Source organism: Gobio gobio (genome assembly GCF_949357685.1).
Source record: "Gobio gobio genome assembly, chromosome: 10".
Classification (NCBI taxonomy): Eukaryota; Metazoa; Chordata; class Actinopteri; order Cypriniformes; family Gobionidae; genus Gobio; species Gobio gobio.
The window spans coordinates 57,330,569-57,357,991 of record NC_137116.1 but is presented as its reverse complement, the minus strand read 5'-3'; the positions used below and the strand labels follow the sequence as shown (position 1 = coordinate 57,357,991).

The window sequence follows — 27,423 nt, the reverse complement described above, 5'->3', positions numbered from 1 at the left end:
CGAGTCACGCAGGGACTGTGCTCCTCCGCTGCAAACCTAAATAGTCCCAATATAAACACTCATTATAAGTGTACCATAATGATTCAGAGTAAGACAAAAACACGGTTTGGAAAATGGATTCATGTTGTACATTCTCATTATATAATTTTTTGTAAATCTTGAACACACAAAAAAGTCACGGACAGCAGCTTTATAATGAAAACTTTTATTTCCAGTGTAAGTTCAGCCTATATTTTATCAAGTTTGAAATATGATATGCCTCCTCAAGTTAAGGTATTTATTTGTTATTGATATTTACCTTGTGCTAATAATTAATTCTTCAATATTTTTTAAGCATTTTCCAGAATCATAAATAAAAATTTTTGGGTATAAAATGATTTTTTTTCTAAATATGTTTTTAGTAGAATATTTAAAGAAATCGATGAAAGATTTGGTGACTTTAGACTCACTCTTGTGCCTCGGAGAATAATTTTTAAGGTAATGTTTTAAATGTTGAAGCTTTTATTTTGAAATTACCATGAATGCGATGAGCTCGTAATCACGACTTCAGAAGTGGGAAGTTGGAAATTTCCGATAGCACTTGAAGGCAGCATAAATATACATAAGCCACTGATATATATATAATGATGTTCTCTATATATAAGCCCGCTTTTATCGTGGACTTTTATTTTGAAAGGAACCAGAAGCTCCTTTCACACTATAACCTACGATGTGGGAGGAACTACTTCCGGTTCTACAGTGGGTAAGCTAAACGCGAAAAACAAACAAACACGAATAAAACACAAATGGTTTAAATATATATATATTGTTAAAAAATAATAATTTTAGGAGCCTTGGACACTGATTACTTACTGTATAGTTAAAGTTAGACAGCCAGCAGGCAAGTAAAAAACCCACTAAGTTACATAAAACAGCTAACAAAATGAATAAATCGGGTGTATCGTTATATGTGTATGTCACAAATTCAAACGCTGTAATTTTAAAGACATCTTATAAAGAGTTAAATGAGTTAATATTTGCATGGATCTGAGGTGTGGTCCATCTGATAAAATGGGTCATGAATGTGCATTATTTTAAACCTTGAAAAGCATTCAATGGTTGTTTTTTAATATATTTATTATTATTATATACCTTAATTTTTGCATTATTTTAAACCTTGAAAAGCATTCAATGGTTGTTTTTTTAAAAAATATATTTATTATTATTATATGCCTTAATTCAGTTTCCAAGCAAGATCTTCACTGCATTATATATTGTATTATGTATGTTATGTAATGAATGTTATATTATGTTTTTTAGAGTCTTGCATGAGTTTGTACTGTTTTAAAGCGTGAAGAGACTGTGGGCCAAAGGGAAGCGATGCCTTTCCTCCACGGCTTCAGGAGGATCGTGTATGAGTATCAGCCGCTGGTGGATGCAGTGATGGGAGTACTGGGAACTGAAGGAGGAGAGAACCAGTGCAGGTCAGAGCAGGGCTCGCCAGTAAACGATTAGGTCACTTTTAAATCAACTTTTGCTGATCATTTCCTCACCCCCATATCATCTAATATGTCCATGTCTTTCTTTCTGCAGTCGAAAAGAAATGAAGGTTTTGGATGAAAACAGTCCAGGGTTTTTCTCCATATAATGGACTTCAATGGGCTCCAAACGGGTCAAGGTCCAAATGTCAGTTTCAGTGCAGCTTTAAACGACACCAGATGATGAATAAGGGTCTGATCTAGACAAACCATCAGTTTCTGAGAGAAACCCAGCAGTATTTATGCTATTATTTTACCTCTTATCAGACGAACGTGATCATCTCTGAGCTCAGACATAACTTCAGGAGAGTGAGGTCAAATACGAGTGTGGTCATGGATGTACATGTAGATGCCTCATTAGCGCCTGCACGGATCATTAGAATGAGGCATCTAGGATCGATATATTTATAACCACGCTCGTATTTGACCTCACTTTCCTGAAGTTATGTCTGAGCTCAGAGATGATCACGCTCGTCTGATAAGAGGTAAAATAATATCATAAATACTGCTGGGTTTCTCTCAGAAACTGATGGTTTGTCTAGATCAGACCCTTATTCATCATCTGGTGTCGTTTAAAGCTGCACTGAAACTGTCATTTGACCCGTTTGGAGCCCATTGAAGTCCATTATATGGAGAAAAACCCTGGACTGTTTTCATCCAAAACCTTCATTTATTTTCGACTGCAGAAAGAAAGACATGGACATCTTGGATGACATGAGGGTGAGGAAACTATCAGCAAAAGTTTATTTAAAAGTGACCTAATCCTTTAAGTAGTCAATGTTTCGTCAGTTGTCAAGAGGGCTGAGCTCTTGTAGCTCCTCTTTAGGTCCGGAGTGGTTATCGGAGGCTGATATGCTGCTCTGTGTTGTTGTGCGCGCTCGGGAACGTAAATGTGCCGTCGCGTCGCTCTATCATTGATATCGTGATATGACACTTTTTGTATCGTGTAGAAATGTATATCGGTATAATCGTGGAGGGTCTGATACGGCTCCGCCCTAATGCTCTGCTTTAGCTGTGCTTGTCTTCATAGGGATGCAGAAAGGGCTCTGGCTGAGCTTCTGGATGGAGAGTGCCAGTCTCCCGTCTTCCTCCAGGGAATCAGCTACTGCCTGTTTCGACTGGCTGATCTCGGGTTGGTCAGCGCTGCAAAGGTGCTCTTGCGTTACGGAGCTGATCTCAACTTTGAAGGTGTGGAGATGTTAAGCACAACATCAATGGGATTTAGGGCTGGGCGGTATGAGCAAAGATTTATGGGATTTTTCTAAATTATATCATGTTTGCGGTATATAATGGTATCATGACCAGGTGTTAACCACATTTTCTACTAATTGAGGGAGGAAATGTGTCTGGCTATCACCAGACCAAGCTCAATTTAAGATTGAACATTGGTCTGGGGTTAGTCTGTATTTTCTACTGCACAAGAGGCGTGATCAACGAGCATAGTTCAAATGACTCTATACGCAATTGGATAGTCCTTCAACCAATCAGACCACAAGAGGCGTGATCAACGGGCATAGTTCAAATGACTCTATACGCAATTGGATAGTCCTTCAACCAATCAGACCACAAGAGGCGTGATCAACGGGCATCGATCCCAAATTATTTGCGCGTCAAAATTGCGTGAATTGAAAGTGAATTTGACTTGCCCGATGGACAAGTGAGCAAAACTTCAAAAACAAAACAATATCATTCTAGGGAATCACCAAAACGCAAGAATGATTCCGCAGTCATTAGTGTAAGTGGCGATCGATAGTGGATAATAATATTTAATATAATGAGCTGACGATAACAAGCTTGAGCTGTTGAGCCTCTCGAGGAGAAATCACAACAAATCAGCTCAAACAGAGAAACTCAGTTAATATACTGCGGTAAAAATGGGTTTAAAAAGGAGTTTTTATATTTTTAACATATGATACAGTTACGCAACACCACATGAGCAAGAGTGCTGTTTTCCTGAACACCATCACGACACTGATTTCATATGACAGATCCATAAATAATTCATTAACATCAAGTCACTTACATTTTAGATGCAATATTGACTGTTTATAATGTCTATTATATTTATAATGTCACAAAAGATTCTATTTCTAATAAATGCTGTTCTTTTGAACTTTCTGTTCATCAAACAATCCTGAGAAATAAAATGCATCCACAGAAATATGAACTCAAGACGGATAATAATCATAAATGTGTGTTGATTATCAGATCCTCGTACGAGAATGATTAGTGAAGGATCATGTGACACTGAAGACTGGAGTTATGATCAGATTAATGCAGCCTTGGTATAAAACAGCTATTTTAAATTATAATCAAATTTCATAATTGTTACTGTATTTATGATCAAATAAATGCAGCCTTGGTATAAAACAGCTATTTTAAATTATAATAATATTCCATAATTTTACTGTATTTATGATCTAATAAATGCAGCTTTGGAATAAAACAGCTATTTTAAATTATAATAATATTCCATAATTTTACTGTATTTATGATCAAATAAATGCAGACTAATTTAATTGCAGTTTGTAAAGATTGTGTTGTGTGAAGCTCCAGAAATCTCTCAGCTGTGCGGTTTCACTGATCTCAGAACTGTTAGACCGTTTTTGTTCGATTTCAGCAGCGAAAATAGTTCCAAACAAAGATCACAGCAGAACCATAACTCATCTCACAGCATCAGTGTGTGTTACTGAGTGATTCAGTGTTTGAACGAATCGTTTGAATCAAAGATTCACTGACCTATTCATAAATAACCATAGATATACATAATAAAGGCTAGATGTCTCGTCCGCTGCTGGCCAATGGAGGTGGACGTCTGCACCTGGCGGCCATCTTGTCACAGTCAGCTCGCTCACTCATTGTGTTTTAATGGTGCAGCACTTTTTAAATAACCATAACTTGCTCAATGTTCTACCGATTTTCAAACTGTTTGGTCTGTTATAAACGTCAGAGATGTAGTTATGACACTGCACACTTATTCATAATTTGTTCAAGCATCCAGAATTATAGCCACGTTAATAATGTTTGTAAGAAACCAAACCATTTGTAAATCCGTCCAGATTTCAGCGAGATAAGAGTATTTGTGTTCAGATCACAAGATGGCCGCCGGAAAGCTGGCCTGTGACAAGATGGCCGCCTGTGATGGCGTTAGAGACCCCGCCGTAAGACATCTAGCCTTTATTATGGATATCTACGATCAATCCATCCCTTCTCTATCCGTCATCGTGTTAAACCCGCCTGCATACTTTTCATTTGAAGAAGACGTGATGAAATATGTGCGCATACACGCAGGCGGTTCATGTTTCGAGCACTAGAGGATATGAAATAGTGATTTAGCATTAAGCTTTGTATCAGTAGAAACCCGGTAGTGTATTCGATTATGGTACTTTCCCCCCTCATATCATAAGTGAGATCCTCCCCTGTTGAAAACATGCAGAACTAGCTCCTGTAGTCTCTAGACTCAGGCCAAAGAATCCTCAGATGACGCAAAATGACGATATTTACTTCATCAGAGGATTTTTTCCAGACATAAAATGCATAATTCTCTCGTCTCAGGGGGATATGAGGGGGGAAAGTACCATAATTTGAATATACTACCAGGTTTCTACTGATACAAAGCTTAATGCTAAATCACTGAAGAAACCCTTTAAGTGACAATTTTAGAATCAAAATTAATATCATAACAAAAATAAATACCGGTATGAAGCGGTAAGCCGCCCAGCACTATAGTGATTCTCTTCCTCATGATCATCTCTAAACTGTTATGGCTCCAGACCCGGTCTCGTACTACAACCCCTTACACGTCGCAGTGCTGCGGAACAAGCCGGACATGCTGCAGATGCTGATATCTCACGGAGCGGCAATAGAGAAGCGGGACCGGGTGAGAACACGCTTCTGATAGAGCAGCGTCCGCCATTACAGTCATGCGGTGATGCTTCCTGTGGCTCTTCTTTCCTGTGCTTCAGATCCATGAAAGCAGCCCTCTCGACCTGGCCAGTGAAGAGGCGGAGAGGCTGCCGTGTCTGCGTCTGCTTCTGGATTTGGGGGCTGATGTGAATGCCAAAGACAAGAAAGGTATTTTATTTAACTCATCTAATGAAATAGAACGGTTTCTTAAAGGGATAGTTCACCCAAAAATGAACATTAGCCCATGATTTACTCACCCTCAAGTCATCCGAGGTGTGTGTGACATTTTACTTTCGGACGAATATAATCTGAGTTATATTACACAAGTCCAGGCTAATCCAAGCTTTAGAATAGCAGTAATAGTTGCTCTGTTTTTGAAGTCCATAAAAGTACATCTATCCATCATATAACTGCTCCAGCGGCTCTGGGGTGTTAATAAAGGCCTTCTGAAGCGAATCAACGCGTTTGTGTAAGACCATATAAATATCCATATTTAAAACTGTATGAAGTAAACTTTCGGCCTCCGCCTTCCCTGTTCAACTTCTGGAGAAAGTGTGTAAAGTTCTCCTGCGGATGGAAAGACTAACGCTCAGCTCCGCTCGTCATGACGACACACACACATCTGGAGTTTCACTTTCAACATTCAACACTTTTACACAGAAGGCGGAGGCCGAAAGTTTACGTTATAAATATGGATATTTGTCTTCCACAAACGCATTGATTTGCTTCAGAAGGCCTTTATTAACACCCCAGAGCCGCTGGAGCAGTTATATGATGGATAGATGCACTTTTATGGACTTCAAAAACAGAGCAACTATTACTGCTATTCTAATGCTTAGATTAGCCTGGACTTGTGTAATATAACTCAGATTATATTCATCTGAGAGAAGAATGTCATAGGATGACTTGGGGGTGAGTAAATTATGGGCTAATTTTAATTTTGAGTGAACTATCCCTTTAACATTGTCAATTCTAACTCTGTTTATTGCACATGTTTGTGCTTTTGCAGGGAAAACGCCGCTTCTTCACGCTCTGGCCAGCAGTGATGGACTCACGGTCAATAACCTGGGCAATATAGAGACGCTTCTACAAAGAGGTGCTTCATTTAAAACATCACTTCTGACATTAGGCAACAGATTTATTGTAAAATCTTAAACTGAAAGATTTGATATAGTTGTTTTTGTAATGTTGAAACTGTAATATTGTAAAATGTAATGTATTCCTGTGATCAAAGCTGAATTTATCATCATTGCTCCAGTCTTCAGTGTCACATGATCCTTCACAAATCATTCTCATATGAGGATCTGATGCTCAACACACATGTATGATTATTATCAATGTGTAAAATGATTTTTTTTAGGATTCTTTGATGAATAGAAAGTTAAAAAGAACAGTATTTTTGAGTTTGAGTTTTTTTGTGCGTACAATCTACAAATCAGCCAGGATGCAGAAAAAAATACTCAACAGTGAAGATCTCTAAAACATCAAGAGTGCAAAACAGACAAAAAAACTAGCCAAAAGCTAATTGTGTGTGTGTGTGTGTGTGTGTGTGAGAGTTTTTTTGTCTGTTTTGCACTCTTGATGTTTTAGAGATCTTCACTGTTGAGTCATTGTTTTCTGCATCCTGGCTGATTTGTAGATGCACAAAAAAACTCTGTATTTTCATATTTTTGCCAATTTCCCATTCATTTCCTATGGGGGTCATTTTTGACCCGAAGGTCCTGAGTGTGACTATTTTTTTACGACCACTTAGACTTTTCAAATCCTGTCCCCAATTTTTGTGTGTGTTCATATACCAAGTACCAATAAAGTCACCAAGTTTCGGACCATTCCAATGAAGCTACGATTTTTAAAACATTTTTATAAAACGCAAGATCCACTATAGTGGTAAAAATGTGCTATTGCGTGATAGGCCTAGGCTTGACTCTAAAATGAAATACAGCTTTAATAAAAAAATGATATATATATATATATTAGGGCTGTCAAAAGATTAAACGCATGCAAAATAAAAGTTTGTGTTTACATAATATATATGTGTGTGTACTCTGTTAATTATTATTTATATATAAATACACACACATATTGATGAAAAAATATTATTTTTATATATTATATATTTATATATATTATAGATTATATAAATGTATATACAGTATATACATGCAAATATTTCTTAAATACATACATGAATGTGTGTGTGTATTTATATATAAATAATAATTAACAGAGTACACACACACATATATATTATGTAGACACAAACTTTTATTTTGCATGCGATTAATCTTTTGACAGCCCTAATATATATATATATCATTTTTTTATTATATTCAATGGGAAAAATGGATCATAATTATTGCATGAATTATAAAATGATCTCAAAACAAAAAATATTATTGAACAAAAATATATTTAATTGATTTAACTCAAATCTTTTTTATCTTAATCCCGCCCTCCGGGTCATTTTTGAGTGTGACCCATAAATGAAGAACCCCAGCCAATGTCTTCTCTCTTCTTCTCTCTTCTTCTTCTTCTTCTTCTTCTTCTTCTTCTTCTTCTTCTTCTTCTTCTTCTTCTTCATCTTCTTCATCTTCTTCTTCTTCTCCTTCTCCTTCCTCTTCTTCTTCTTCTTCTCCTTCTCCTTCTTCTCCTTCTCCTTCTCCTTCTCCTCCTTCTCCTTCTCCTTCTTCTCCTTCTCCTTCTCCTCCTTCTTCTTCCGCAGGTGCAGATGTGAGCTCCAGCACAGACGAGGGCGAGAGTGCGATGTCCTCTCTGGTCTTCCTGCTGAAGGAGGCTCTGGACAGCAGCCTGGAGGATGCGGAGGAGATCGGCCGCTTCTGCACCCGCGTGGCCCATCTCCTGATCCGCCATGGAGCCGATCCCAGTTCCTGCCTCAGCCCTGCGGACGGGGAAGAGTGGGAGCATTCACTGACCCACAGCGTCCTGGAGCACTTCGACCTGCTGTTCCCCCTCAGCGCCCTCCTCCTCCAGCAGGGGGCGAGCTTCTGCCCCCACAGCGCCCCCTGCTGGACCGGGCTGATATTCACACGCCTCGCTGAGGCTCTCCGGGAGACGTCAGATCCCGCAGAAGAGGCCGATGTTCTGGCCAAAGCGGAGGTGCTGCTGGATCTGGGCCGGATCGCTCCTCCGCTCGTGCCCCGCTCTCAGCTGCCGGCTCTGGGCCAGGCCTCCGCCCATCAGGCCCTGCTGGAGCTCTACAGGAAGCTGGAGGAGCAGGAGAGCCGGCCGCTGCCTCTGACATGCCTCTGCCGGAGACAGATCCGCACATGCCTCCAGCCCTGGCCCTTTGAGGAGAAGGTGAAAGCTCTGCCTCTTCCGGCCCGGCTGAAGCAGCTGCTGCTCCCCGAGATCAGGCCCGGATGGGGAAGATTCAAGCCTCGCCGCTCTCCTCGCTGAACATGTGCAGTTCATCTCAATCAACAAACGCAAATATGTGTATAAGTGTCATTCAAATGGTGTGCCAAAAATGCCACTGTATTACACATTACTAGCTCATTCTGTCGTATTTAGGCCACGCCCACAACGAAACAATCCAACGCTCTCCATTGACTCTGCATTGTGTGAAGCGCCTCATTGTCATTTCAGAACAATGTCTAAAAGCTGATGTGTGACAGGGTTCAGCAAACAAGCTACACAACACAGAAGTTAGTTTTTAGAAGCTGTCGATCCAAAAAAACGAGAGTTTAAGAAGATAAAAGTGGATAAAGGCAGTAAAACGTGACGCTTCAGTTGAAGAATGGGGACATTTTGGGATCCTGCACTGCAAAAAATGCTTTTCTTTATTAGTATTTTTGTCTTGTTTTCAGTCCAAATATCTAAAAAATCTTACATTAAGAAGCATTTACTAGACAAGCAAAAGTTGTTGTCTTGTTTTGGGGGAAAATAACAAAAAATGAAGGGAGTTTTTGCTTAAAATAAGCTAAATAATCTGCCAATGGGGTGAGCAAAATAATGTTGTTTTCTGTTTGAATTAAGATTATTTCTCTTACCTCATTGGCAGATTATTGTGCTTATTTTAAGCAAAAACTCCCTTAATTTTTTGTTATTTTCCCCCAAAACAAGACAAAAACTTTTGCTTGTCTAGTCAATGCTTCTTAATGTTAGATTTTTTAGATATTTGGACTGAAAACAAGACAAAAATACTAATAAAGAAAAGCATTTTTTGCAGTGTGACACTCAGTGTGTGTGTGTGTGCAGTAAATATGTTGTCACTGTTTAGTCAAGTCTCCAAATGTCAGGTTTATGTGTGATATTTCCTGTCTGAGATGATGTTCTCCTCTAGTGTGTGCACTTCTCAGTGTAATATAACATGTCCGCTCGGGCTCAATGGCCTGTATCTACTTTTTGTCGTTAAACGCTCGTTTTTTGGATCAATAGCTTATAAAAACGTCTGTGTTTTTGGTTGTGTGTTGTGTAGCTTGTTTGCTGAACCCTGTCACACATCAGCTTTTAGACATTGTTCTGTGTTTTGTTATCAGTCTGAAATGACAATGAGCCGCTTCACACAATGCAGAGTCAATGGAGAGCGTTGGACTGTTTCCCCCTGGTGGGCGTGGCCTCAGATTATGATGCGTGTCGCCCTGTCTCTATTGTAGTTTATCTTTAAGTGATAATTGTTTACAGTTGCATCTTTAAAAGAACACTCCACTTTTTGTGAAAATCGGCTCATTTTCCGAGTCCCCTAGAGTTAAATAGTTGAGTTTTACCGTTTTTGAATCCATTCAGCCGATCTTTGTATCAGCACTTTTAGCATTAGCTTAGCATACATCATTGATTCTGATCAGTCCATTAGCATCTCATTCAAAAAATGACCAAAGACACTTTCAATATTTTTCCTCTTTAAAACTTGACTCTTCTACAGTTCCACCGTGTGCTAAGACCAACTGAAAATGCGCCGCTGTAGCCATGATACGGCCCTGAAGATCCGCCACTATTACGCAGGAATGAGAAAGTAGTTCTAGCCATAGAGGTGTAGAAAATCACAACTCTTCATTTGCACTGATCAGAATCAATGATGTATGCTAAGCTAATGCTAAAAGTGCTGATACAAAGATCGGCTGAATGGATTCAAAAACGGTAAAACTCAACTATTTAACTCTAGGGGACTCGGAAAATGAGCCTATTTTCACAAAAAGTGGAGTGTTCTTTTAAAGATGTGCAGCATCACTGCCATAAGTTATTCGGGGTTATTGTCTCCATTTTTTGCATTATCATTTATATGATATACTTAATGTGCCTTAACAAGATCAACTTCAGCTGGAGTATTGTTTGACTTTGTTGCATTGTAGTGTGTGTGTGTGTCTGTGTCTGTGTCTGTGTGTGTGTGTGTGTGTGTGTGTGTGTGTGTGTGTGTGTGTGTGTGTGTGTGTATAGTTTAAAGCTGTTTATCTTGTACGTCTTTAAAATATGAGGCTGTCAGTTGTTGTCCTCTTGCTTTTGAAGTATCAAACCTCACTTAAAGGAATAAATGCCTTTGGTTTCATCCTGATCTCAAAATGACATGAAATTATAATTTTTTTCCATTAAGCAATCAATTTTCAGGTTTCAGGATTTTGAAAAGATGATTCTCAATTATGTTATGATATAACTGAATGATTTGATATACTTTGTAAAATGGTATGAATGGGTTTTCCCATTCAGTGCAATGCATTTACACACTGGATTTGCTTATTAATGTGTTCTTGGAGCAATATGTGATGAAAAAATAAGTGTAATAATGGGAGTAATAGTTGGCAAGATTTTTTATATTAATATCATAAATATTTTATAGGAATATTGATATGTAATTTCTTTCCCTATTCGTTTGTAAAATGCAAGTTTCTCTTGCTCCAAATTAAAGGTATATATAAGGAGGTTAATATTAACATTTTATATGATTTATACTTGATTAATGATATGTATAATCAATATACCCTTAATCCATTACACACAAGTAATGTTAGTTTACAAATTATTAAGCATTTTGTTTAAATTAATATAATTATATACAGATAATATGTAATAAGCTGTAGAATAGATAACGCTTTAAAAATGTTCGAGTCTCTACTAACCTATATATATAAATATATATATAATCGACTATATAAACTGATTTCACAACTTTCACTTGCACTGCAAGATATTTTCCATATTTACACCGACTTAAAGAAAACAGATCTGGGGCCAGTTGCATAAACTAAGCCATTACAAGTTAGACATACATTTTTTTCTTTAAGACTGTTCATAATTTTTTTTTAATCAGTTACATAAACACATAGACTGGCCTAATTTGATACGAAAAGTAAGACTGAATGCCACTTGCCTAACTGCTAGTGGCTCAAACTAGATCTTAAGACCCTGTCTTAACATAATGGCTTAGTTTATGCAACTGGCCCCAGTCTTGAAGAAAAAAATAGACGACTAACCTTTAAGACTAGTCTTAGCGGTTTATTCAACCAGCCCTAGGTTTCGCTTTCGCCACATCACTGAGAATAACAGACTGAAAGCAGCTTTTACAGTTGTGCGCAGTTGGACAGGACTGATGATAAAAAGGCGAAAACCGCCGGACTGACAGCATTTCACATTCATCACATCATAGTAAGTTCGTTTTCGCGTTATCAGTCAGAAATTGAAACGACATAGTTTAATATTTAATATATCAACCGAAGGGATGAACGCTCCCATCTAACATTGTTTAATCAGATTGTGAAATGTAATCGCGATTCGCGAAATGTTTGTTTACGTTTTGTTTTTCGCGTTTGTTAACCTTTTCAATGTGTATTTTTAATACTAGAAAAGGCAGTGGAGTTTGTAAACAAATGACGTATCTCGCTGTGGGCGCTTGAGAGCGTTCGGCGCGCAGCGGTTATTTCAGTTGAGCTCAGTTTGTTATGAAACGGAATATCCAACATTTATTACTAGTATCTCATTTCACAGAATCACTGATAGTTTGTTTCTGTATTGATTCTATATAAAAGTGCAGATACAATGTAAAGTATTTGCAGTGGCTCTTGTTTTTAATTATTTTGTTCTGTTGTTATTATTGTGCTGCTTGTTTTTTCATCTGTTGACGTTGTACAAGCCGAATGTGGTGGTTGGTCTGTGTTGTATTTGTCCCGCCCCTCCTCCACTCTGATTGGACGGCTGGGTGAAAAGTGACAGTGATGAGCGCTGCGTTTTACTCAAAGTTGAAAAAAAAAAAACGCTTATCTCGGTGACGGTTTGGCTGGTCTGTCTCAGATAGCACCGTGCTTTCCATAGGGTTTAAACCATAGACTTTAAAAGGGTTAAAGCGTAATTTCGGGTAATTTGATCCAATATTATAGTTTTTTTTTTTTTGAAGAATGATATTGAATATTGACTATATAGGCATATAGACTATATACAAAAGTTTTTGATCGGTAAGATTTTTTTATGTTTTTAAATGCTCACCAAACAGTAAAAAAAAACAAACAGTGATATTGTTAAAATGTAAAATAACCATTTTCTATTTAATATATTGTAAAATGTAATGTATTCCTGCGATCAAAGCGGAATTTATTATAATTCCTCCAGTCTTATGTGTCACACAATCCTTCACAAATCATTTTTAAAACTTTTTTTTTTCAGGATTCTTTGATGAATAGAAAGTTCAAAAGAACAGCATTTATCTGAAATATAAAGCTTTTGCAACATTGAACCACTGTTTAAAAGTTTTTGGTCAGTAACAATTTTTTTGGGGAAGAACTTAAAGAAATTAACACATTTGTTCAGCAAGGACACATTACATTGATCGACAGTAAAGACATTCATAATGTTACAAAAGATTCTATTTAAAATAAAAACTGTTCTTTTGAACTTTCTATTCATCAAAGAATACTGGAAAAAAACTGTTTTCAACATTAATAATAATCATAAATGTTTCTTGAGCATCAAATCATAATATTAGAATGATTTGTGAAGGATCATGTGACACTGAAGACTGGAGGAATGATGATAAATTCAGCTTTGATCACAGGAAGTCAAGTCAACTTTATTTATTTATTTATTATAGCGCTTTTAACAATGCAGATTGTTTCAAAGCAGCTTCACAGTGTTAAACAGGAAAATAATGCAACATAATTTTATTCAGCCGTTCTGGAGAAAACGGTGATGTCATCAGATCATTTAAATTATCATACAGTGACAGTGTGGGCTTTAGATCAATAATTAGATCAGTAATTTAGTTTAATAATTCGATTTATTTGGATATTTAGTTGAAAAATTTTGAAACATTTAGTGTCCCCAACTGAGCAAGCCAAGCCAGAGGCAACAGGAATACATTAAAAGTTCCAAGCAGCGATGAAAGGGCCCTCACACCCGGGGCCACCACCAGCCGGTGGCTTTAGGAAAACAGCCAATAGTGGGTGACATGCATTTAAACATGTACAATTTGGAGAAAAAGTAATTTTGACGTGCCGCACTTCCTGCTGCCAGCAGGTGCTGCTTTGACTATAACTGAATATTGTCATGTAGATGTGTTCAGGACAGGACTATTATCAAACATGTGAAGTTTGGGGCAGATCGGACATTGTATGGTGAAGATGCAGCTGCTCGGCCATGGAAACTGTTCCCACAAAGTTGAGAGCATGAAATTGTCCTACATGTCTTGGTGAAGCATTAAGAGTTCCTTTCACTGGAACTAAGGGGCCAAGCCCAAGTCAATTCAACTTAATTTATTGATGATGTAAGGCTTGGATGAGCTGCTCGGCCATGGAAACCCATTCCATGAAGCTCTACACACTGTTCTTGAGCTCATCTGAAGGCCACAGAAGTTTGGCGGTCTGGAGCTCTTGACTCTGCAGAAAGTTGGCCACTTCTGTGACCCTCAGCATGCGCTGACCCCGCTCTGTGACCCTCAGCATGAGCTGACCCCGCTCTGTGACCCTCAGCATGCGCTGACCCCGCTCTGTGACCCTCAGCATGCGCTGACCCCGCTCTGTGACCCTCAGCATGTGCTGACCCCGCTCTGTGACCCTCAGCATACGCTGACCCCGCTCTGTGGCCCTCAGCATGAGCTGACCCCGCTCTGTGACCCTCAGCATGCGCTGACCCCGCTCTGTGACCCTCAGCATGCGCTGACCCCGCTCTGTGACCCTCAGCATGCGCTGACCCCGCTCTGTGACCCTCAGCATGCGCTGACCCCGCTCTGTGACCCTCAGCATGCGCTGACCCCGCTCTGTGACCCTCAGCATGTGCTGACCCCGCTCTGTGACCCTCAGCATGCGCTGACCCCGCCCTGTGACCCTCAGCATGCGCTGACCCCGCTCTGTGGCCCTCAGCATGCGCTGACCCCGCTCTGTGGCCCTCAGCATGTGCTGACCCCGCCCTGTGACCCTCAGCATGCGCTGACCCCGCCCTGTGACCCTCAGCATGCGCTGACCCCGTTCTGTGACCCTCAGCATGCCCCGGTCCCCGCCCTGTGGCCCTCAGCATGCGCTGACCCCGCTCTGTGACCCTCAGCATGCGCTGACCCCGCCCTGTGACCCTCAGCATGCGCTGACCCCGCCCTGTGACCCTCAGCATGCGCTGACCCCGCTCTGTGACCCTCAGCATGCCCCGGTCCCCGCCCTGTGACCCTCAGCATGCCCCGGTCCCCGCCCTGTGACCCTCAGCATGCGCTGACCCCGCTCTGTGGCCCTCAGCATGCGCTGACCCCGCTCTGTGACCCTCAGCATGCGCTGACCCCGCTCTGTGACCCTCAGCATGTGCTGACCCCGCTCTGTGACCCTCAGCATACGCTGACCCCGCTCTGTGGCCCTCAGCATGCGCTGACCCCGCTCTGTGACCCTCAGCATGCACTGACCCTGCTCTGTGACCCTCAGCATGCGCTGACCCCGCTCTGTGACCCTCAGCATGCGCTGACCCCGCTCTGTGACCCTCAGCATGTGCTGACCCCGCTCTGTGACCCTCAGCATGCGCTGACCCCGCTCTGTGACCCTCAGCATGCGCTGACCCCGCTCTGTGACCCTCAGCATGCGCTGACCCCGCTCTGTGGCCCTCAGCATGCGCTGACCCCGCTCTGTGGCCCTCAGCATGTGCTGACCCCGCTCTGTGACCCTCAGCATGTGCTGACCCCGCTCTGTGACCCTCAGCATGCGCTGACCCCGCTCTGTGACCCTCAGCATGCGCTGACCCCGTTCTGTGACCCTCAGCATGCCCCGGTCCCCGCCCTGTGGCCCTCAGCATGCGCTGACCCCGCTCTGTGACCCTCAGCATGCGCTGACCCCGCCCTGTGACCCTCAGCATGCGCTGACCCCGCCCTGTGACCCTCAGCATGCGCTGACCCCGTTCTGTGACCCTCAGCATGCCCCGGTCCCCGCCCTGTGGCCCTCAGCATGCGCTGACCCCGCTCTGTGACCCTCAGCATGCGCTGACCCCGCTCTGTGGCCCTCAGCATGCGCTGACCCCGCTCTGTGACCCTCAGCATGTGCTGACCCCGCCCTGTGACCCTCAGCATGCGCTGACCCCGCCCTGTGACCCTCAGCATGCCCCGGTCCCCGCCCTGTGACCCTCAGCATGTGCTGACCCCGCCCTGTGACCCTCAGCATGCGCTGACCCCGCCCTGTGACCCTCAGCATGTGCTGACCCCGCTCTGTGACCCTCAGCATGCCCCGGTCCCCGCCCTGTGACCCTCAGCATGTGCTGACCCCGCCCTGTGACCCTCAGCATGCGCTGACCCCGCCCTGTGACCCTCAGCATGTGCTGACCCCGCTCTGTGACCCTCAGCATGCCCCGGTCCCCGCCCTGTGACCCTCAGCATGCGCTGACCCCGCCCTGTGACCCTCAGCATGCGCTGACCCAGCTCTGTGACCCTCAGCATGCGCTGACCCCGCTCTGTGACCCTCAGCATGCGCTGACCCCGCCCTGTGACCCTCAGCATGCGCTGACCCCGCCCTGTGACCCTCAGCATGCGCTGACCCCGCTCTGTGACCCTCAGCATGCGCTGACCCCGCTCTGTGACCCTCAGCATGCGCTGACCCCGCTCTGTGGCCCTCAGCATGCGCTGACCCCGCTCTGTGGCCCTCAGCATGCGCTGACCCCGCTCTGTGACCCTCAGCATGTGCTGACCCCGCTCTGTGACCCTCAGCATGCGCTGACCCCGCTCTGTGACCCTCAGCATGCGCTGACCCCGCTCTGTGATTTCACTTATAGTGTATATACAACCCCTATAAGAAGTGGGTTGAAAATAAAACCGCCTATATAGAATTTATTTTGACTTCGTTGTGGTTGACATCTTCAAACCTTTTTGAAGGAGCCAGCTATGGAAGGAAAGGCAAAGAGACAGAGAACAGCATCTCCAGAGCCCAGTTGTGTGTCTTTGAAGAGTACAGACTCCATGTATGAACCTCCTGTATTCAGTGATGGATCGGTGCCCTTTGACCCCAGGTAAGACTTGGCACTGATTCTGTAAATTGTTGTATTGTGCAGGCTTAAAAAGAACATTTATTTAAATCTCTTTTGTTGATTTTCATTTTTTAGAAAGAAAATTACAGCAGAATCTCCAGAGCCCAGTTGTGTGTCTTTGAAGAGTACAGACTCCATGTATGAACCTCCTGTATTCAGTGATGGATCGGCGCCCTTTGACCCCAGGTAAGACTAGGTGCTGCTTCTGTAAAAAAAAAAGGTTTTACATTTTTAGAAGGAAAATTACAGAGCAGTATCTTCGGAACCCACCTACAGACTCATAGGACACTTAACATGAATGCTCCTGACATGTGGCATATACTCAAATGCATTTTGATTTTCATGAAACTCTAGATAGCACAGGCTGATGGGTCGTTAATGCAAGCTGATGATATTTACAGTTTTTTCTACTTGGCACAAGCTGATTGGTTCATGTCACACTCGCAGCCAATGAGCCTGCTGCAGATCCTAGTTATGGCATGTAGATGGAGAAGAGAAGTGGTCCGAGCACTGAGCCCTGGGGAACTCCAGTAGCTAGATGATGTGACTTAGACACTTCACAGCAGTTCCTGAGGTGCCCCATGTGAATGCCTTTGAAGCCGGATTGGTTGTTGTCCAGGAGGTTGTTCTGTTCAAGAAACATAGATAGTTGGTTGAACACAACCCGCTCAAGTGTCTTTGCAATGAAAGGCAGAAGTGATACCGGTCTGTAGTTTTCTAAAAGTGCTGTGTTCAGAGAGGGTTTCTTAAGCAGTGGGGTTACCCGAGCCTGCTTAAATGCTGTGGGGAAAGTCCCAGTGTGAAGAGAGGTGTTGACAATGTGAGTGAGTGCAGGAGTAACAGAAGAAGAAAAGGCCTGAAGGAGGTGAGTGTGGATAGGATCAAGTGGACAGGTAGTGGGGTGATTGGAAAGGATGAGTTTGGAGACTTCAGCTTCAGAGAGCAGAGAGAAAGACAGAAGTTGTCTAAGCAAGATGTTAGAGTGGAGCAAAGAGTGTCAGTAGCACTGTTAGTGTCCAGTGCTGAGAACTGAGCAGGTGGAGGGAGTGAGGATGAAACCATAGTGGATAGACGAGAAGGAGAGAACAAGCGTAGATTACGCCGAAATGTGATCTGCAGAGGAGTATGTGTTGTGTCAGGAGTCAGTATGAGGTTAAGAGTGATGAGAAAGTGGTCTGAGGTGTGCAATGGAGTAACTAAAGTGTTGTCAGTAGAGCAGTATCGTTTGTAGATAAGGTCCTGATGGTTTCCTGATTTGTGAGTAACTGTAGTAGATACTCGCTTAAGGACAGCTAGATCCTGAACACTCCTTATCTCAGTGCATTATTGAGTTTGTCAGATTTCATTTCTAAACTAGCAAATATATACAAGTTCTAAAACCAAGTGCCACGTTATACTGTCTTGCACTCAATATAGGAGTAAATTGCTACGCATACAAGCAGTAGCGTTATATATTATCTATATATTATCTTGTCTACAGTAGCTGTAAGCGTTTTATGTAGGTTATGATAAAACTAATAATCTTGTCAGCTTTTTTCACAGCTGCCATTCTGAATCTCACAAATCTTTTTAATCAAAGTCATAAACTTCTATAATTTCTTCTATTAACAAACATTTAACATAAATTGTTGTCCCATCAGTTAAAACTCTGGAACATCTAGTAAAGTGGGCTGAAATGTTGTTATTCTTGCTGTGTTTCTCTAGTGTGGAAAGAGGTGTTCTGATCCAGACTCCAATCCAGTCCAAATGTGGATTATCTGGTTCTGCTCCCCACTACACTACATCTGTTGATGTGCTCATGGAGAGACACAAAACAAGCATGAAGAGCAAGTATGAGAGCCTATTCGAGGGAATTCAATTACAAGAAAATAAAATTCTCCTGAACCGGATTTACACGCAGCTCTTCATCATAGAGGGACAGATTGAAGGGGTGAATAAAGAACATGAGAATTTACAGCTGGAGAAAAATTACAAGATGCTCCAAGAGACTCCAATTAACTGCAATGACATCTTTAAACCTCTGAGAGGATGTGATAAGCAGAGAAAAGACAAAATCAAGATGGTTCTTACTAATGGTATTGCTGGAATTGGAAAAACGGTCTCTGTGCAGAAGTTCATTCTGGACTGGGCAGAGGGAAAAGCCAATCAGGATGTAGATTTCATGTTTGTGCTTCCATTTCGAGAGCTGAACTTGATTAAAGATCACCAGTACAGTCTTCACAGACTTCTGCTGGACTTTCATCCTGAACTTCAGGACCTGGACTCAAAGATCTTTGAAGAGTTTAAAGTTGTGTTCATCTTTGATGGTCTGGATGAAAGCAGAATTACACTGTTTTCAGACAATGAGACCATTTCTGATGTGAACGAGTCTTCATCAGTGGGTGTGTTGATGTCAAACCTCATCAGAGGAGAGCTGCTTCCCAATGCTCTCATCTGGATCACCTCCAGACCAGCAGCAGCCAAACAGATATCCCCTAAATATTTTGATCGGGTGACAGAAATTACTGGATTCAGTGATCCTCAGAAGAACGAATATTTCAGGAAGAGAATCAGCGACGAGTATCAAGCCAGCAGAATCATCTCACACATGAGAAGATCAAGAAGCCTCCACATCATGTGTCACATACCCGTCTTCTGCTGGATCTCATCCACTGTGCTTCAAAACCTCCTGAGACAAGACGACAGTGCAGAAATCCCTCAAACTCTGACTGAGATGTACATCCACTTCTTGCTCATCCAGACAAATATAAAGACCCAGAAGTATGAAGAGGCAGATCAGACAGATCCGGAGAAACTCCTACAGTCCAACAGAGACGTGATTGTGAAACTTGCTGAGCTGGCTTTCAAGCAGCTGATGAAGGGAAATGTGATGTTCTACGAGGAGGACCTGATAGAGAGCGGCATAGACGTCATTGACGCTGCAATATATTCTGGGATTTGCACTGAGATCTTTAAGGAGGAATCTGTGATACATCAGAGGAAAATCTACTGCTTCATTCATTTGAGCTTTCAGGAGTTTCTCGCAGCGTTTTATGTTTTCTACATCTTTATAAATGACACTTCAGATGCTCTGAAAGTGTTTGATTTGCTCCCAAATTTGCATAAAGGAGTGATTGATATGGCTCTTCGGAGTGAGAATGGACACCTGGATCTCTTCCTGCGATTCCTGTTGGGCATCTCGCTGGAGTCCAATCAGAGACCCTTACAGGGTTTGCTGACACACACGGAGAAGAGCGCAGAGAGCATCAGGACAATCACAGCTCACATTAAAGACAAAATCAAACATGAACAGGGTCTCTCGGCTGACCGGTCCATCAATCTTCTTCTCTGTCTGCTGGAGATGAACGATCAGACTCTGTCCAGAGAGATTGTGCAGTTTCTGAAATCAAATAAAGACTCAGAGCAAAAACTCTCTCCTGCTCACTGCTCAGCAATTGCCTACATGCTCCAGATGTCAGACGAAGTGCTGGAAGAGCTGGATATCAAAAAATACAATGCATCTGATGAGGGCAGAAGGAGACTGGTAACGGCTGTGATGAACTGCAGGAAAGCTCTGTGAGTAACACATTTTTTTAGTATTGGAATACCAAAAATACTCTTGGGCCCCATCCACACAAAGCCAGAGCTTTCCCTATCCGATCTTGTTTTATTCCTAGTTTCAAGAAATATCTGCATACACAGAAGAGCAATGAAACCAACTCAAAACGATGTAGTACACATGCCAGTATGTGGCGCTGTAATTCTGCCACAGAAATACACTAAAGATGGAGAAGATGACTTGTGGCTAGAAGGGATACAGGTCGGAAGTGAGGCAAAATCTCACAAAAAAATAACAATAAATAAATGTGCTTCTCACCAGATTGTGTTTTATTAATGCCCACACCTACCCCAACCCTAAACCTGCCCTTACAATAATGCATATACAGTAATTAAATGACGCAATATTGATGTGCGCATGCCCAGTGGCCGTAGTTGTATCCCTTCTAGTCTTTACCATGCGGGACGTGGTGTGTTGACATCACCGTTTCACTAAATATGTGGGTGTTTCATATTTATCTACTCTGGGACCCGGTTTCAAACATTTCAGGATCCTAAAACGCTGTATCCATCTGGACGAAACGCTGATACGGTACAACATTTTTACATATACAGCTAAACGCGTCTCCAACAGGGCCTAATGGGGGGTTGTATTTAACTGTTCAAGAGGGAAATGGCCTCTGGGAAGAAACTGTTCCTGTGCCTAGATGTTCTAGTGGCCAGAGATCGGAGTCGCCTTCCTGATGGTAACAGTTCAAACAGGCGGTGTCCAGGGTGAGCGGAGTCTGGGATGATTTTCCCTGCTCTCTTCCTCACTCTGGAAGAGTTCAGGTCCTGGAGGGTTGGCAGGGGAGCACCAATAATCCTCTCCGCAGTCCGGATTGGTTGTAGTCTCTTGATGTCAGATTTGGTAGCTGAACCAAACTAGACAGTGATGGAAGTGCATAACACAGACTCAATGACAGCCGAGTAGAACTGAATCAGCAGCTCCTGTGGGAGGTTGAGCTTCCTCAGCTGACGAAGGAAGTACAGTCTCTGCTGGGCCTTTTTCACAATGGAGTCAATGTGATTGTTCCACTTCAGGTCCTGAGAGATGGTAGTGCCCAGGAACCTGAATGACTCCACTGCTTCCACAGTGCTGGTCATGATGGTGAGTGGGGGAGAGCTGGGCTGTTCCTCCTGAAGTCCACTATCATCTCCACCGTTTTGAGCGTGTTGAGCTCAAGGTTTTTATAACTGCACCAGACAGCCAGCTGTTCAACCTCCAGTCTGTAAGCAGACTCATCACCGTTTTGGATGAGGCCGATGACAGTGGTGTCGTCTGCAAATTTCAGGAGCTTCTTTAGAAGTGCAGTCATTGGTGTACAGGGAGAAGAGCAGTGGGGAGAGAACACACCCCTGGGGGGTGCCAGTGCTGGATGTGAGAGTCCTGGATGTGAGTTTCCCCAGTCTCACTCGCTGTTGTCGGTCTGTCAGGAAGCTGGAGATCCACTGACAGATTGAGGATGGCATGGAGAGCTGGGTCAGTTTAGCTGAGAGAAGATCAGGCATGATGGTATTGAAGGCCGAACTGAAGTCCACAAATAAGATCCTTGCATAAGTCCCAGGTCTGTGGAGATGTTGCAGGATATAATGGTTATATCTAACCTAACCTGAAGCTTTCCTAGTCTTCTGTTTTTTGAAGACTCGGCTCACATCCTCCACACAGACCTTAAGCTCAGGTTGGATGGCAGGACTGATCGGAAAAGAAAAAGAAAGAAAAACTGAAAAAGAAAAACTGATCGGAAAAGAATGACTAAACGCAGAACAAACAAACAAAAACAACACAATAGCTGAAGAGCTCCATACCGAGGCAGCCATTCGCGGCGCCATCTTGCAATAAATATTATTTGCCAAAACCTTCTAACTAATCATCTGAATGACTTCAACTTTCAGTCTTGCAGGCTGTAATATCACAGATCAGTGCTGTGAAATCCTGGCTTCGGCTCTACAATCATCAGATTCACCGCTGATCGAGCTTGACCTGAGTAACAATGACCTGCAGGACGCTGGTGTGGAGCTCCTCTGTGCTGGACTGAAGAGTCCAAACTGCCGGCTGGAGATACTGAGGTGAGTAAAGGCCCTTTCACATGGGACAATGCAGTTGTGAGTGTGTAGTTTATTTTCAATTGGAGACATACACTAAAAAAAGAAAAACACGGGCGAACTCTGGTGGGCATGCCCCAGCCATTCAGCCACTCTCTGAACATAAACTGCTCCGGATCGGCTCATGACCCAGAGTTAGTTTGCTTAAGAGGAATTCAGATGTGTGTAATATAATTAATATTGTTATATTAATATAACCAAATTTGTTATATAGTTACAGTTATATAATATACAATATTACATATTAATTCTAAAGCACTATTACAACAAGGTAATGTTTAAATGTTAATTCAATTCAAATATATTTATTATTTATTTTACGGTCATCTCACACATGGATCTGCATTCAATTAATTTAGCATCAAACAAAAAATAGAATCCTTACTCTCAGTGAATAAATATTACTTATAAAGATGATTGCACAACCACCAAATAGGTGGTGATGTGCGCTAAGTAGGTTATGCAAATCACCATTAAACAAAAGAAGAAGAGGAAGTATAATGGTGCACTTTTTCTTAGCGTCTGTACATCGATTCGCCGCTCTGTTGAGAATGTCTTGTGTGTGTTAACCGGGAACATACTCTGAGTTGGCTGAACTTACTCCGGGACTCATTTTTGGAACCAGCATACCTTGAGTAAGCAAGGTTTGGGTTAATCAACCCAAAAAGAGTTCAGGCTTTATGTGACGTAAGTTAACCTTGCTTTCTGGAATACCCCCCTGGCTCTGTGGCGGCTCTCTAGCATGTGGAAAGGCAAACCGGTTCTTAGAAGGCTTGTCTGTCGAACCAACTCTGAACTGGCACTAGCGCTAAACAAGCACCCGGATTAGGGTTAGGGTGGAAAAGGGGTACACGAGAGAAAGCGGCAACTGCACAGCGCAGTTCTTTTCCTTATCAGCATAATATTATCAGTAGAGATCTAAATCCCAACCTCACTTTTAATACTCTCTTTGCAGATTGTCTGGCTGTATGGTGACCGAGAAAGGCTGTTGTTATCTGGCTTCAGCTTTCAGTTCAAACCCTTCACACCTGAGAGAGCTAGATCTCAGCTACAATCACACAGGAGTCAAAATCATTTCTGCTCTGCTAGAGAATTCAGACTGCAAACTGAAGGAATTGAAGTATGTTGGATTTCATGACACATATACACTCACCTAAAGGATTATTAGGAACACCTGTTCAATTTCTCATCAATGCAATTATCTAATCAACCAATCACATGGCAGTTGCTTCAATGCATTTAGGGGTGTGGTCCTGGTCAAGACAATCTCCTGAACTCCACACTGAATGTCGGAATGGGACAGAAAGGAGATTTAAGCAATTTTGAGCGTGGCATGGTTGTTGGTGCCAGACGGGCCGCTCTGAGTATTTCACAATCTGCTCAGTTACTGGGATTTTCACGCACAACCATTTCTAGGGTTTACAAAGAATGGTGTGAAAAGGGAAAAGCATCCAGTATGCGGCAGTCCTGTGGGAGAAAATGCCTTGTTGATGCTAGAGGTCAGAGGAGAATGGGCCGACTGATTCAAGCTGATAGAAGAGCAACTTTGACTGAAATAACCACTCGTTACAACCGAGGTCTGCAGCAAAGCATTTGTGAAGCCACAACACACACAACCTTGAGGCGGATGGGCTACAACAGCAGAAGACCCCACCGGGTACCACTCATCTCCACTACAAAGAGGAAAGAGAGGCGACAATTTGCACCAGCTCACCAAAATTGGACAATTGAAGAAAAATGTTGCCTGGTCTGATGAGTCTGGATTTCTGTTGAGACATTCAGATGGTAGAGTCAGAATTTGGCGTAAACAGAATGAGAACATGGATCCATCATGCCTTGTTACCACTGTGCAGGCTGGTGGTGGTGGTGTAATGGTGTGGGGGATGTTTTCTTGGCACACTTTAGGCCCCTTAGTGCCAATTGGCATGGTTTAAATGCCACGGCCTACCTGAGCATTGTTTCTGCCCATGTCCATCCCTTTATGAGCACCATGTCCCCATCCTCTGATGGCTACTTCCAGCAGGATAATGCACCATCACAAAGCTCCAATCATTTCAAACTGGTTTCTTGAACATGACAATGAGTTCACTGGACTAAAATGGCCGCCACAGTCAACAGATCTCAACCCAATAGAGCATCTTTGGGATGTGGTGGAACGGGAGCTTCGTGCCCTGGATGTGCATCCCACAAATCTCCATCAACTGCAAGATGCTCTCCTATCAATATGGCCAACATTTCTAAAGAATGCTTTCAGCAGCTTGTTGAGTCAATGCAGCATAGAATTAAGGCAGTTCTGAAGGCCAAAGCGGGTCAAACACAGTATTAGTGTGGTCTTCCTATGTGTTCCTGAGTGTATGTGTTTTTGTAAGCCTTTTAAATCTGGAGACCCAATCAGATTTAGATTTGAAAGTTTGCTGTTTTGCTATGATAAATATTCCTGTTTACATTTGTAATGATCTACAGCTTGTGTTAATTATCTTATTTGATCTCTGCTAATATCATATTTTTTTAAAACAGCAGGGAAAAGTACAGATTTTTCTGAAATTACTAGACCTGGACTGCTTATTCCTACTTCATTCCTATATTTTCTTTTTCACTTTTTAGTGTAGACCATTGTGGAGATCTCAGGATCAAACCAGGACTGCGAAAATGTAGGTTCTATATCATTATATTCCAGAGTGCCGTGCAATACTGTGATGAGTGAACTGTGTTGTTCTAATCTCTCTTGTTCTGTACAGACGCCTGTGATCTCACGCTGGATCCAGACACAGCAAACACTCGTCTCTCTCTGTCCAAGGGGAACAAAATGGTGTCGCGTGAGGAAGATGACCAGCCATATCCCGATCATCCGGAGAGATTTGTGCACCATGAGCAGGTTCTGTGTCGAGAAACTCTGTCTGGACGCTGTTACTGGGAAGTTGAATTGAGTGGGTCGGCTTATGTTGCAGTAACCTATAAAGACATAAGAAAGAAAGGAGGGAGTGACTGTAGATTTGGGTGGAATAAAAAGTCCTGGAGTCTTTTCTGTCCTACTGATAGATATAGTGCCTGGCACGATAACATAAACACAGACATACATGTCCAATCAGACCCCTCAAACAGAGTAGCAGTGTATCTAGACTGGCCGGCCGGCACACTGTCCTTCTACAGCGTCTCCGACACACACACCCTCACACACATACACACATTCAACACCACGTTCACTGAACCGCTTTACGCTGGGTTTGCAGTTTATGGTTCAGTGTTTCTGTCAGGGTGAACAGCCTTCTGCTTTTAAAGGGATAGTTCACCCAAAAATGAAAATTAGCCCATGATTTACTCTCCCTCAAGTCATCCTACACTCTAAAAAAAAAGGCTCGTAATCATAGGGGAACCTTTTTTAGTGCTATATAGGACCAATTTTGGTGCTTCAGTGGTTCTTCAGCGGTTCTTCAGAGGTGCTATATAGCACCTTAGTCAAAGAACCGGTGAAGAACCTCTGAAGAACCGCTGAAGAACCACTGAAGCACCAAAATTGGTGCTATATAGCACTAAAAAAGGTTCCCCTATGATTACGAGCCAAGAACCATTTTTGGTGCCATATAGAACCTTTTTTTTTTTAGAGTGTAGGTGTGTATGACATTCTTCTTTCAGACAACACAATCAGAGTTATATTACAAATGGCTAATCCAAGCTTTATAATAGCAATGAATGGTTGGGTTGTTTATGAAGTCCATAAAAGTCCATCATATAACTGCTCCACATGGCTCCAGGGGTTAATAAAGGCCTTCTGAAGCGAAGTGGCACGTTTGTTTAAGAAAAATATCTATATTTAAAACTTTATAGACTAACATAACTAGCTTCCGGCGGTCAGCGGTACACGAGTCGACTTATACTAAAAGAGTTCTTCGGAGATAATCACCCTCCTCCATCCCCAGCTCCTCCACTCGTCAGTCAAGATTTGGCATTCTTATTCCCCCTGAATCAGAATACATTCCTGAATTGGGTTGTACTTTTTAATATGACATTAATGCTATCTGTAATACATCGTTGCTTCTGTTCTGTTTACCCTAAGGGGGGGGGGGTTATCACTGCTCTCTCTGCTCTTATCCATGCTAGACTGCATGGATGAGCAGGAAGTTCTTGCCCAGAACAGAACCATACCGCCAATCTAAACTATGCTAATTGTCTATCACTTTGACGATAGTGATCCTGACAGAACTTATAATTCACGTGTCATCGTACTCTTTAATCAAAATAACTTCCCAGGCCCAGCAAACGCTCAATCTCAGAATATGTCGACCCTTGACATAACAAAAAGAAGGAGATTTTGACGCCTGATTTTGTAGCCCCGCCCACCGACTCGTGGAGCTAAACGGATCGCGCTACAGAGCAATAAACATGCCGAAGATAGCAAGATATTACGCTGTGCCTGGTTGTAGAAGAACACAGTCGCTGCATAAGCTTCCTTCAGATTCTAATATTAGAAATGCATGGATGATCTCTATTTTTAATGAATATCCAGCTCATGTGGGGAAGACATTGCGCGTCTGTTCGCTTCATTTCACCGCGGATTCGTTTGTAAACAAGAGACTGGATTTGCAGACAGTTTGAGATTACATGAATGAATGAAGCAACACACTTATGTGAGTAAAACATAAACGTGTTTATATGTGTTAGTATTGCATTGTTACAGATCGTTTGATATCTATTGATTATGTGTACATATCTATCTAAACATAACCACTGTCACAGGGCTCACAAAGCCCAAAATCCAGTGGCTGTGTGTTTTCCAGACGGGCTACCGATACGTATTATCTTAAATAGTGAAATTACATTCCTTTCCTGATGTGCGTTGTTCACTCTCTTGACTTGATATTTTAAGGAAAAATACAATCGCGGAAGTTTTGATCAT

The 27,423-nt window shown here is 42.4% G+C and overlaps 2 protein-coding genes across 8 annotated transcripts; both read left to right on the top strand.

Annotated features, from left to right (window-relative positions):
• Positions 1–694: 694 nt before the first annotated feature.
• Positions 695–10,936, top strand: asb6 (ankyrin repeat and SOCS box containing 6). Of its 7 annotated transcripts, none has more exons than XR_013817302.1 (8): positions 695–742; positions 1,330–1,463; positions 2,548–2,705; positions 5,291–5,397; positions 5,483–5,591; positions 6,433–6,519; positions 8,152–10,097; positions 10,546–10,930. XR_013817302.1 is itself a non-coding variant. In XM_079826867.1 (7 exons), exons 2-7 carry the CDS (start codon positions 1,360–1,362, stop codon positions 8,838–8,840), a joined length of 1,260 nt encoding a protein of 419 aa, XP_079682993.1. In that variant the 5' UTR covers positions 714–742; positions 1,330–1,359; the 3' UTR covers positions 8,841–10,936. The 7 variants fall into 7 exon arrangements, 4 of the variants coding, with proteins under 4 accessions (XP_079682993.1, XP_079682994.1, XP_079682991.1 ...); XR_013817300.1 differs by having other exon boundaries at positions 714–742; positions 8,146–10,097; positions 10,546–10,936; XR_013817301.1 differs by having other exon boundaries at positions 714–742; positions 2,530–2,705; positions 8,146–10,097; positions 10,546–10,936.
• A 950-nt stretch (positions 10,937–11,886) lies between these two features.
• On the top strand, positions 11,887–25,922 carry LOC307132801 (protein NLRC3). The gene is made up of 8 exons (XM_079827377.1): positions 11,887–12,020; positions 16,696–16,829; positions 16,923–17,033; positions 18,552–20,402; positions 22,320–22,493; positions 23,485–23,649; positions 25,134–25,180; positions 25,268–25,922. Exons 2-8 carry the CDS (start codon positions 16,705–16,707, stop codon positions 25,786–25,788), a joined length of 2,994 nt encoding a protein of 997 aa, XP_079683503.1. The 5' UTR covers positions 11,887–12,020; positions 16,696–16,704; the 3' UTR covers positions 25,789–25,922.
• Positions 25,923–27,423: the final 1,501 nt, after the last annotated feature.